At 37.6% G+C, this 13461-nt stretch overlaps 1 protein-coding gene across 1 annotated transcript in view; it reads right to left on the bottom strand.

The window, feature by feature from the left end:
• Positions 1–13461, bottom strand: part of LOC147230051 (contactin-associated protein-like 4) — a 164498-nt gene that overhangs the window by 45900 nt on the left and 105137 nt on the right. The window contains exons 13-16 of the mRNA XM_086153174.1: positions 11377–11577; positions 5577–5739; positions 4200–4327; positions 652–822 (exon numbers count right to left, since the gene is read on the bottom strand). Of these exons, the coding sequence (XP_086009300.1) occupies positions 652–822; positions 4200–4327; positions 5577–5739; positions 11377–11577 (663 nt within the window). The remainder of the gene's footprint in view (positions 1–651; positions 823–4199; positions 4328–5576; positions 5740–11376; positions 11578–13461) is intronic.

The raw sequence follows: 13461 nt of genomic DNA on the forward strand, positions 1-13461 counted from the left end.
TTCCTTCGATCTGCAACTTGACCGCAAGCCGCGATATCAGGTAACTCGGTCGTAAAAAAAGAACTTTAGCACAGCATTTTACGCTTTTTCTACACTTTCATCTCCAACGCCTTTTGAACTGCAGTAGCAAAAGGTTCTCAATCGCTTCTTCACTGCTTTTTCTTCCTGGTTTGAACTGATTGTGAACAGATTTCAGTCAGGAATACAAGTCATGCGGCGATAATGCATGAGCCGAAAGTGTGTGTGTGTGTGTGTGTGGGTGTGTGTGACTGACGGAAAAAAAAAATGTCCTGTTTCAAAATGTCACGGCAAAGAATTACATGTTAAGGTCAACGGTTGTTCAAAGAACGTCATTATTCATTTCACACTTGTTTATTTCAGGCAAACACAGCATTGCGGTCGTGTGTGTCGAATGACCTGTGGAGTTTCTCCAAACAAGATTACATCAACCTCATAACAAGACCGTCTATTCATCTATTGAGATGCCACTCCTGTGACATTTTGCGTCACGTTTCGAGCCAAAAATGATTTTTTTTTTCCAGATTCAGATCGCCGGGTACAGAAAAGACGGTGTAACCTTTTAGTTCTACACAATCTTGCGGTAAGACTTTGACTCCCGGGTTTCCTTCTAATCCCGCGGCTCATACTCACAGCTAAGCTCCATACGGATGAAATCTTTGATGCCGAGGTTTTCCAGGAACACGCCGGACGAAGACGTGGTTTTGAATAGGAAGGAAATGTCGGCGCTGAGTTCTCCCTGGAAGGTGGGGAAGTGGAGGTACGACGTCTCCTTGTCGAAAAAGGCGGCGTTCCAAAAGCTTTCTGAGAAACACAACCACGGATGAATGATGTGAGAAATCACAGAGCGGAGAAACGGCTGACCTGTTGTGTTTGTTTCCACAAGGTTAGATTTCTGCGCGACCCGATTGAATTATTTAGGGCAGTTTTACATTAATGAAGGATTGGAAAAGCAGCTGGATACTTTTGATTTACGCTTTAACACGCAATATGAAAGCTAACAAAGATGAATGCATCGGAAGCAGCGCTGCTAATTATGAGATGAGATGAGAACAACTTTATTAATCCCGAAGGAAATAGTTGTGCCGGAGTTTCAGGTAAAAAACATTATTTTTTTAATATTTTTTTTTATAATTAATAAATTTGTATTTGTCATATTATTTATTATATTTATTATATATATATATATATATATATTTATTTTTATTTATTAACACAACATTGATCTATTTATTTAATGTATTTATTATATATATATATATATATATATACATTATATTATAACAAAATAATAAATAAATAAAATACAGTATATAATCAGAATTATGATTATAATAATTTATAATTTCATAATTACAATTGGCTACACGTCGGCATTCGTTGTTTTGCATCATCAATAGTTGCGATAATTGATAAACACATCGTTTGCAGTTTAAGAGCAACAAAAACCTCAACGAATATTGGTCAAATAACAGTTTCTAGATTTCCAAGATAAAATTGTTGATTCATTACATGTTGACTCAATTGAAAGGTAAAGCTTTCTATTCAGTCATTAGAGTTGAATTACATAAACTGATAAACTCATGTCAGAAATCTTTTTCTTCTCCTTTGGGCTTTTCCCTTCAGGTGTCGCCACAGCGAATCAACTTTCTCCATCTAACCCTATTCTCTGGATCCTCCTCTCTCACACCAACTACCTTCATATCTTCTCTCACGACGTCCATAAACCTTCTCTTTGGTCTTCCTCCAGACCTCTTGCCTGGCAGCTCCAAGTCCAGCATCCGTCTACCAATATATTCTCTATCCCTCCTCTGTCCATGACCCAACCATCTCAGTCTGGCTTCTCTGACCTTCTCTCCAAAACATCTAACATGTACTGTTCCTCTGATAGACTCATTCCTGATCCTCTCCATCCTGATCACTCCCAAAGAGAACCTCAACATCTTCATCTCTGCAACCTCTAGTTCTGCCTGCTGTCTTTTGGTCATTGGAACAGTTTCTAGTCCAAACATCATCGCTGGTCTCACCACTGTCTTGTACACCTTTCCTTTTATTCTGGCTGAAAGTGTTCTATCTCTTGGTACCCCTGACACTTTTCTCCACCCATTCCAACCTGCTTGGACCGTCTCTTCACCTCTTTTCCACACTCTACTACGCTCTGGACTGTTGACCCTAAGTACCTGAAATCTTCCAGCTTCTTGACCTCCACTCCCTGTAGCCTCACCGTTCCACCCGAGTTCCTCTCATTCACACACATATATTCTGTCTTGCTGTGACTAACTTTCATTCCTCTCCTTTCCAGAGCATACCTCCACCTTTCTAGATGTTCCTCCACCTGTTTTCTGCTCTGCAGATCACAATGTCACCCGCAAACATCATGGTCCATGGAGATTCCCGTCTAACCTCATCTGTCAGCCTATCCATCACCATTGCGAACAAGAAGGGGCTCAGAGCTGATCCCTGATGGAGTCCCACCTCCACCTTGAACTTCTCTGTTACCCCTACAGCACACCGTACCAGTGTCTCACAGCTAGCATACATGTCCTGCACCAGTTTAACATACTTCTCTGCCACTCCAGACTTCCTCATACAATACCAGAGCTCCTCTCTTGGCACCCTGTCATATGCCTTTTCCAGGTCTACAAAAACACAAACCAGCTCCCTCTGACCTTCTCTGTACTTTTCTATTAGCATTCTCAACACAAATACTGCATCTGTAGTACTCTTCCTAGGCATGAAGCCATACTGCTGTTCACAAATGCTGACTTCTGCTCTCAGTCTAGTTTCCACTACTCTTTCCCATAACTTCATTGTATGGCTCATCAACTTTATCCCTCTATAGTTGCCAAAATTCTGCACATCCCCTTCATTCTTAAAAATAGGCACCATCACACTTTGTCTCCATTCTTCAGGCATCTTCTCACTCTCTAAGAACCTGAAACTCATGTCAGAAATAGTTTTTTTATACTCTGTCTGTTTATGATAAAACAATTATCAGTTCCATCACATAATCCAGGGTTGAAGCTAGAATTTAAAGTTTAGAAAGTAGAAAATTGTTGCGCTGAAAAAAGCTGCCTGCACTGGAGAAGCCACATTTTGTGGAGGTTCAAAATAAACTGGGTATTCTTTAATAAGCTTTGGGAAATCCTGTATGCTAATGAAAACCCTCCATAGAGCGTCGACTTAAATCAGTGGTTCTCAACTCCAGGCAAACACTTTAACTCGGCCATGGAGTTCCAACCCACAATTTTTATACATTTTAAAATGAGGGAAATATATTTTGCTGCAAAAAAAAAACACAAAATGTCTCCATTCCATGAATAAAAACATGACAGAAACAAAGATCCATAACCGGCCGCTGAAAAAATCTGCTCCGCCGGCTGCGGCTGGGCTGCCCAAACACACCCTTGTTATAAAACATGCATTTAATGACCAGTACATATATTCGGTCATGTTCAGACACGGCTCCTAACAACCGGGTTGCCGTTTCTTTTCTGCTCCTGCGTTGGGAATATATGATCCATTCAAAACAAGACCCTCCGCAGAATAATAATTCTGCAGACTTTAAATTCGATTGTAATTTCCCCGGGTAACTTTTCGCCTCATAAAATCTGTGATCCAATTAATGAGAAGCAGTGATACAAATCACAGCTACTTAATTGATCCATATTAACTAACAGCAATTATTTTTAAATGGTTGAGATTAAACTGATTTGATGAAAGGCAATCTAAAAAAAATATGCTAAAAAAATACAAGCGGAAGAGAAGATGCTGATTTATTTGTGTCTGACAGTTAAAAAAGCAGAATTGATAGAAATTAACGCTGAAAATAATCAACATCCCAAAAAATAAAAGTATTAGGGGATGTTTAATGGAAGCATCACGGGTTATAATTTTAAAAAGTGTGTTGTTATAATAGTTATCAAAATAAAAAATAGAAAATAAAAGCAGGAAATAACCACTGAGAAGATATAAGAGTGAATAAAAAACAAACCAAATGCAAAATATCCATCATCCAGTGACTTGTAAGAGGATTGTCATATTAAAATAAACTATCCGCGTCATTATGAAATATACACACTATGTTTTTTTTTTCCGATATCTAACCGGACCACCGGGACCATCAAGTAATATTTCTCTGGCCGAGTGACTGTAACATGTAACCAGGCAACAGGACTTACTGTCTCCATGGCAACGCAACGGTCCCACCTTGTAGGCGGCCTCTGACCCCGGCCTCTGGACGTCGCCGAGCAGCAGAGACCTGACGGGGAGGCTGCCTTTGTCGGTCAGCAGGCCCGAGTCCTCCGTCCTGGGGAAGGATGGGGAGAGAAGATGGGAGGAAGAAGGGAAATGCAGAAAAAAAGCCTTAAATCCGCTGCTTTTCTAATCACGCAAAAAAAGACTGAGTTATCAATGCGGTTCTATTAATATACAGTTGTGATGTTTTTTTTACAAAGATAGCTTTCAGGTCATAATTGAAAAACAAAACAAAGCTGAGTTTGAAAAAGTCTGCACACCGCAAGTGCTCAAAAAAAAAAAAAAAAAGGATTTATTTTACATATAACGCCAAAAACTTATTCTGGTTTGAATGTGAACATATTTATTGACAGCATCTAATGATGAGCCTCTGTTTTTGCTTGAAACATCATGCATGCGAGAATATACTTTTGTGTTATATGTAAACTTTTGGTGTGCGGATTTTTCTCAGGCTATTTTTTTTTTTTTTTGATCCAGCACCCTTCCCTAACTGGGCAGCGGATGTGCGGCTATTTCTTTTTTAGTTCTTTAAAAATACAAAACAAAATGGGAAATAATCTTTTAATATCTCACTACTAAAACATTATTATTATTAGGATCATTATCATTAGTTATATTATTATTATTATTATTGTATTTGTTATTTTATTATCTATTATTAGTATAATTATTATCATTGTTATTATCATTATTATCACTTTCATTATTTTTATTATTATTATTTCATAAGTAATTTGATTATGTTATTATTTTTATGATTCTTACTATTGTTATTTTTATTATGAGATGAGATGAGAACAACTTTATCAATCCTGAAGGAAATTGTTGTGCCAAAGTTTCAAGTAAAAACATAACAGTAATAGATAATAGTGGAAAGGAGGAAGAATAAGAAACATAATGAAATATGAATTGTCTTAACTGTTAGCAGTAACTACAAAGATTGAAGATTCCCTGCGGCTGAGGGAAGAAGAATTATATAAATTATATTAGTTATTTTAGTATTATTATTATTTTTATACAAGTTATTTTATTATTATTATATTAGTTGTTTTAGTATTATTATTATTATTGTTATATATTAGTTGCTTTAGTATTATTATTATCATTTTATTATTATTATTATGTTATTATTAGATATTTTATCATTATTATTACTATTATTATTATTATTAGTAGTAGTAGTAGTAGCAGTATTATATTAGTTATGTTATTTTATTATTGTTATTATTATTATTATTATCATTATCTCAATAATAAGTCAGTATCAAGAAATAAATACAGCTGATGTTTGTGTTTCTTACCACTCCAGACGATCTGCATCGCAGTTGCAGTAGTGCTGCGAGTCCACACAGTCTCCTCGCAGGCCACATGCACACTGCTGACTCCCGGGCTGAGCTCCACCCCAGTAGCTGTGGAGGCGACCCGGACCCGGACCACCGAGCCACCAGCTGAACGGAGACCCCTCTGAAACACACACACACACACACTTCACTTATCTTAAAGCGGCCTGCCAAAATACCCTCAAAGAGCTTTTCAAGGCGGTCCAACTCCAGCAGGGCTGCTTAATGATGGAAATCAATGCTGCTCATCCGACAGTAAATTCTTGATCATTTTTTTTTTTCAGGGGGTTTTACATACAAGATGATTTTCAACAGCAAAGCTCAGGATAAAAAGCTTCACCGAAAGCTGCCGTTTCAGTTTGTGATAAACAAATGAAACAAAAAGTGTTCATTTATTTTTGTTTGTATTTCACAGAGCTAAGCAGAGGAGGCCAAGGTGAGGAAGATTACATTACATTACATTACATTTGGCAGACACTTTTATCCAAAGCGACTTACAATAGAGGACATAGGGACTGCAAATAACACTTGCAAATACAAGATGCACAGGAAATATAGATGAAAACTAAACTTGTTTATTTGGTCAAAAGTGACCAAATAATCCAGTTTAGTTTAAACCACTGGGTTCTAAATATTACACTGACAATTGTCCCTCCAGAGTTTTGTTTTTTTGAAGAAGCACCGGAAGAAATTTGACGGGACATATTCATCTATAATGTGCAAAGAAGTAAAGCTTATTGAGCTCATGAATATCTGATAATAAAAGAAAAAAACAAACACAGTTCAACAAAAACAAATGAACATTTTTGTCACATCCCACACAGAAAGCTGAAATTCAATCATTCCTTCACATCTTAAACGTTCATCCAGTTTGTCTCCAATGGGTTACAACGTCAAATACAGGAAAACATGCAAAGTGGATGGAAGCGCTGACCCCTGCAACCCCGAGTCGCCCTCGACAAACACCGCTTGAACCATTTTCACGACAAAGACGGACAAAGACAAAGACATTTCTGCAGAGCTTTTCACCGTTAAATGGGATTCCGGTGCGTTTTTGCTGATATTATGCTGATATCAGATGATATTATACATTGCCCTCACATTATAGCAGCGTTAGATCGGAGGAAGGGAGTGTTGCAAAACTTCAAAAAAAAAAAAAAATCAAAGGATCCTTGAAAAAAATTGTGCGTTTGTAAACTGTTTTTTTTTTGTTTTTCATTTTAGTTTTTTAGAAGTTGTGCAAAGTGTTGGTTCCCCCCCCCCCGCTCAGAGATGCCTGCTTCATCATGTAAAGTCAAAGTGCAAGGATCAGGAGGAATTTATTCATGAAACTCGGGGACAGATTAAGGGATAACAGCGGATATTAGCACATAAAAGATTCCCAGATTTATTTTTACTTGCAGGGAAACCAAAACAAGAGCGTTTCAGCTGCGGCTTGACTTTGTGATGCCCATGCAGAACCTCCATCTGATGCACCGAGAAGATCTTACAACCGGAACATCGTTCGAGCCGGAGCTCCTGAGCCTGATATCATAAAACCTACTTTAGCGTTCGGATGACTTTTTGGGTGTTATAAAAATTATATTTTGTTTGTTTGTTGCTTGCTTTTGAAAATTGCACCATGTTTTCCGGCTTTAACTCAGCAGAAAAGTATTGCCTGATGTTTGTCAGGGAGCTCCATCCATCACACTGTGGAATCCCTTCTGCTAAAATATCATCCTGCATGCAGCAAAATCATGAACTTCAGGATGATGGAATTATTGTCGTCTCCGCTGTTGTTGGGATCGGCTGATGACGCAAATACTAACCGAACGACGTGTTATTTTTCCGAACTTTTCGGCGTTATCTTACCAACTCGGGTCGTTACTGCTGTTTTTGGTTGTTTTTTTTTTGTAGTGATGATGCAACATCGGTAATGAAAAATAGCACCGAGCTTTACATAACATTAGGCAGACGCTTTTATCCAAAGTGACTTACAATAGAGGACATAAGCACTGCAAATAACACTTGCAAATACAAGATAATAATAATAATAATAATAATACATGGGATTTTTATAGCGCTTTTCATGACACTCAAAGACGCTTCACAAGTAAAAAACAGAAGGAACAGGACATACACAGAATTATTATTAATTATTATTAATAAGAATTATTAAGATGCACAGGAAATATACAGAACAGTAAGCTGGGTTAGTTTTGTTTTTTTTGAACAAAGACGTACACACACACACACACACACACACACACTGCATAGCCTAACTTGGTGCCTAACCTGATCTGGGGCAGCTCGAGCATCAGCGCAGCTTTAAAACATATATTAGGATTATGCATGTAATTAAGTGGCTGATCAACACCCACACACACACACACACACACACACATTCATTATCTATACATTCTGGGTGGTTGTGTTGCTAGAGCCTATCTTGCAACTAGCACTATTAACATTGATGGTAGCTGCTTCTATTTCCCATTTCCAACGATGGTATCATCCCGCCTCACTGATATTGGCTTGCTGGGACATTACGTGCATGAAATATATTGTTTTTCAGATGCAGGACGGCGTGCGTATATTGTGAGGAATACATTCTCCGGCGCAAAGGTGAAGATGGAAGTATTTCCCCACTCGTTCATCCTTTTCTACAACCTCCTCGGCAACAGGGAGCAACTCTAAGCACTGCACCGCCGTGCAAACCCCTAAAACCGTTGATTTAATATACAAAACCCATATACTTCGATATAAAACAGATTGGATAATCCCAGAGGGAAATTCTGGTTGTTACAGGAATAATTATTTCACATTTGCAAAGACAGATCAATATACTAAGATAGATATGGAGGCAAATAAATTGCAAAAAAATCCACACTACTGGTTGCAGGTATTAAAATTTCTTTTTTTTTTTTCCTTGTGTTGTTTTTTTTTCCCCCTCACATTTGTTTATTTATTGTCTCTTTCCATTATCCTACAGCGAGCCGTGATAGCAGAGGTTGATGAGGCTGCATATATGGACAGTTTGGAGTCCTCAGGTCACCTTTTGCAATGTTTTTCCGGACTGTGGGTGGAAAGCGGAGAACCTGCACGGTGGAATTCATTATAATGTGCCTATGATATCATTTGAAAATTGCTAAGTTGGCTCGAGAATGACTACTGATGGTGAGCGCGTCCCGGAAGCGTTATAAATTATCTTAGAAGGAATGTGTCCTTTGACAATCCGCCCTGTATAATCGCTGTGCCAAAAATATTTATAGCCAGATGGTACATCCATTAAGAATTAATTTTCAACTTAAGGTAGGCGAAGGTCCCCGAGTGGTTTACATGTTAGTCGCTGGGCAGCAGTTTCATATTATTGAAACGGTAAAAACCGTTTGACCTGATCATTGGTGAATGGGACGGGTTTGGGTTTAATCAGCTTCTGTCAGAACGTCACCCGTCCCACCAGAGGAGAAAGACGTTTGGACCGTCCATGTATACTAATAAGGCCGGGGCGAAGAAAACCCTCCCCCTCGGACCATTTCTCCTTGTTTTAAGTATTAACCACTCCAGGAGGTGAGGAGCCAAAAGGAAGGACAATTAAAGTCTGGCCTAGAAATGCAGTTTCCTTTAAATCTAGCGACTGAAATGCTACGACCGACCAGACATCGATCGATGCGCCTCCTCTGTGACGTTGTGAGATAAACGGTGATAAAACGACCCGGATCAAAAATCCTGGGTGCAAAAAAAAAAACGCAGTCCAGGGCCAAAATCCAAAGGACGACTAAAACTAAAACTCCAAAATGGCAGAAAGTCCCGATGGAACCCACGGCGGAGTGCTTAGATCAGGGGGGTCCAAACTTTTTGCAAAGAGGGCCATATTTGGTGAGGTGAAAAGCTATGAGGGCCGACAATTCAACCAGACATTCTTTGAACCATTAATATTAAATAACAATCAACTATTTCATGACATTTTTCATTGCAATCGGTATTCTTTTCATGTCTTAACACAGAACACAAATCTAAAGTTTTTACTCTGTCTGTCATATTTGAATACCATATAAAATGAGGAAAAAGTTCATCTGGAATAAGATTAAACATATATAGGTTCATTTGAAACATTACATTTTATTCACTATTGAATGCTCACTTTGAACTTCTAAATTCAAAACATGTGAATAGGAAAATAAAGTGATATTAGCAGTGAACAGTGAAATTATTCAGAAGTACAAAGTATTGAGTGCCATATGTATTATCCCTGATCAAAAGGGGAAATGCAGTGTTTTTCATTATTTCAATTTTAGATTCAGATCAAAAATACGAAATAGAGAAACGGGCTGCGGGACCGAATTAGATTTTATCAATTTTTATGACAGAGGCTGCGGGCCGGTGGAAATTTAAAAAACGGGCCAGATTTGGCCCGCGGGCCGGACTTTGGACCCGCCTGGCTTCGAGCTTTCCTCAGCTTCTCCTTGGTCCTCAAAACCACATCCATCTCGCATTTACCTGGATGCCGTTTGCGGATTCATCGTCTGCAAACGTTGTGCTACCCGAGCGAACTCCGTCAACCAAATCTGGACTTTCCGACAAACGGCCGGTCAGGCTCGGACACGACTCCTCTACCGTCTGTCCTCGACCTTCTGCACGGCCGCAACCGCATGGATTTCTTCACTCGAAGATGTTCCAGCCCTCATCCAAGAAGCTTCTTCCGTTCTGATGGCCTACGGGGGAGTTTCCAAATAGAGCTGCCAGAGTTTTGGGCGACTCGGCTCTGGTGCTTGTTGTGTAAACGGAGGGTTTGATCAGCAGAAAAAAAAGTCTAAGGGGTCTGTGGAGGTTCCGCTTTCTGGAATCTTCTTGTCGTGGCAAGAAGTAGATGCAAGGGGGTTGTTAAGCTAACGGGGTGTTGTTTAAAAGAGCAACTCTTGTGGGATTATCTGGATTGGAAGGTGAAAAGGTAAACTGAAGCAAGGTTGGATCCCTTGAACGGAGGTTCAGGTGGACGTTACCGGGCTCCGCTTCTGATGGAGGTCCTTCTCTGGTTGTTTGGAGGGTGCAGGTGGATCCCGGAACAGCATTATTTAGTTTGTGACTGAGACCTCCTCCTCTATTCAGAGATGGTTTTCTGACTCCTCTCTGGAACCATCTGTCTTCTCTGACCAGACATCGCTGTCTTCACAAGAACCCGTGTCCTCCAGGCGGAGGTGGACCGTGGAGTCCTGATCCCCGAGCGGTGGCTCATCGTGACCGAGAGACAAAAATACTGCACGCCGAAAAATGCTCCAAAATAAAAGATTTGACACAAAATACTTATTCTCGCATGCATGACGTTTGCCGCAAAAAATAGGCTCTTCCTCAGATGCTTTCCAGAGATATGTGATATTGTTGCACCATTTTCAAATAGAAGACGATGATCATGTGATTATTTCTTGTTGGATATATGATTTTAACATTGTAATATTATCGTCACTACTTTTTGGGAACCGACTTGAGACCCCGATACTTTCAGCAAGGGACCTACAAGGAGTGGACAGAATATTTGGATGGGAACAACAGCTTATTATTGATCTGTGCATTAGATGAATCACAGATGATCTCATCTTGCATAACAACACAACAGAACTGGCACAGAAAAAGCACAGAACTAGAACTTCTTATGGACGTGAGAAGAAAGTTCAGCGTTCTCCACGAACCAGACGAACCATCAGTCGCAAAACAAAAACATTGTATATTCACCTAAAACTTGCAAATACGGTGAAGATGTAATATGAAAATAAGCGACCCTGACCTGGAGTATTTAGGAGACGAGACTTCTTGCAGTGATAGGACAGTTCTTGTTCACAGCGCTCTGATTGGCTGATGGCAGCCAATAGCTGCTCCTCCTCGGTCAAGTAGTCAAAGTGGACCGGGAGCTGATGACCGCCTGCAGCCGGACGGACGCTGGTGAGATCCGTATTGTTGTGATGGATCTCCATCCATGTGGTCTCATCTGTGGAAAATACGTAAGTACGTAAGTTCGTATTCTGTCATATTTATTAGCCATGACTTTTTCCAGATTTTTCATGATTTGTTAGAGGATTTTGAAAAATGATCGGAAGTCTTATTTTGACTGTTCAATAGTCATTTTTTTTAACATATTTTAACATGATTGTATCTGTAATAATCTCATATTTATAATCATATTCTGTCATTCATTTTCTTTGAATTTTTCAAGATTTTTTATGATTTTCAGCTTTGTTGCAGGATTTTAAAAAGGTTAACAACATGTATTATTTGACCGTTCAATAGTCAGTTGTTTTTTTTTACCCCATATTTTAACATTTATTTTTCTCCAATGATCATCATGCTGAGCATTTTTAATTCTGTCATATTTATTTTCTTCAATTTTTCTAGACTTTTCATGATTTTCAGGTTTTGTTGCAGGATTTTGAAAATTATCACAAAATGTTATTTTGACTGCTCAATAGTTCATTACTTTTTAAACATATTTTAACAAGAGTATATCTTATTGTCTTGAAATTTCTCCAGATTTTTCATGATTTTAAGGTTTTGTTGCAGGATTTTGAAAATGATCACAAAATTCATTATAATTACTGTTCAGTAGTCCGTTATTTTGTCAAATCCTATTTTAACAATAATTCTTCTCGAATAATCATCATTCTGAGCGTTCTTATTCTGTCATATTTATTATCTTCGAATTTTTCCAGATTTTTCTTGTTTTTAAGGTTTTGTTGCAGGATTTTGAAAATGATCACAAAATGTTATTTAACTGTCCATTAGTTAATTATGTTTTAAACACATTTTAACATGAATATATCTTATTTTCTTTGAATTTATCCAGATTTTTCATGATTTTCGCATTTTGTTGCAGAATTTTGAGAATGATCACAAAATAAACTATTTGGACTCTCAATAGTCCATTATTTTTTAATATATTTTAACATGAATATATCTTACTTTCTTTGAATTTCTCCAGATTTGTCATGATTTTCAGGTTTTGTTGCAGGATTTTGAAAATGATCACAAAATACTATTTTGACTGTCAATAGTCCATTATGCTTTAAACACATTTCAACATGAATATATTTTATTCTCTTTGAATTTCTCCAGATTTTTCATGATTTTTGCATTTTGCAGAATTTTGCAGAATTTTGCAGAATTTTGCAGAATTTTGAGAATTTTGAGAATGATCACAGAAAATATTGTATTGACAGTTAAATAGTCTGCTATTTTGTTAAAACATATTTCAATAATAATTCTTCTTGAATGATCATCATTCTGAGCATTCTTATTCTGTCATACTTATTATCTTTGAATTTTTCCAGATTTTTTATGACTTTCATGATTCTCAAGATTTATTGCAGGATTTTGAAAATGATCACAAAATGTTATTTTGACCATCCAATAGTTCATTATGCTTTAAACACATTTTAACATGAATATATCTTATTTTCTTTGAATTTCCCCAGATTTGTCATGATTTTCAGGTTTTGTTGTAGGATTTTGAAAAAGATCACAAAATATTATTTTGACTGTCAATAGTCCATTATTCTTTAAACACATTTTAACATGAATATATTTTATTCTCTTTGAATTTATCCAGATTTTTCATGATTTCCGTGTTTTGTTGCAGGATTTTGAAAATGATCACAAAAAATATTGTATTGACCGTTAAATAGTCTGCTATTTGGTTAAAACATATTTTAACAATAATTCTTCTTGAATGATCATCATTCTGAGCTTTCTTATGCTGTCATATTTGTTATTTTTGAATTTTTCCAGATTTTTTATGACTTTCATGATTCTCAGGATTTATTGCAGGATTTTGAAAATGATCACAAAATGTTATTTTGACCATCCAATAGTTCATTAT

Source organism: Fistularia commersonii, chromosome 10 (genome assembly GCF_037954325.1).
Source record: "Fistularia commersonii isolate RoL2024-O1a breed Wild chromosome 10, RoL_Fcom_v1.0, whole genome shotgun sequence".
Classification (NCBI taxonomy): Eukaryota; Metazoa; Chordata; class Actinopteri; order Syngnathiformes; family Fistulariidae; genus Fistularia; species Fistularia commersonii.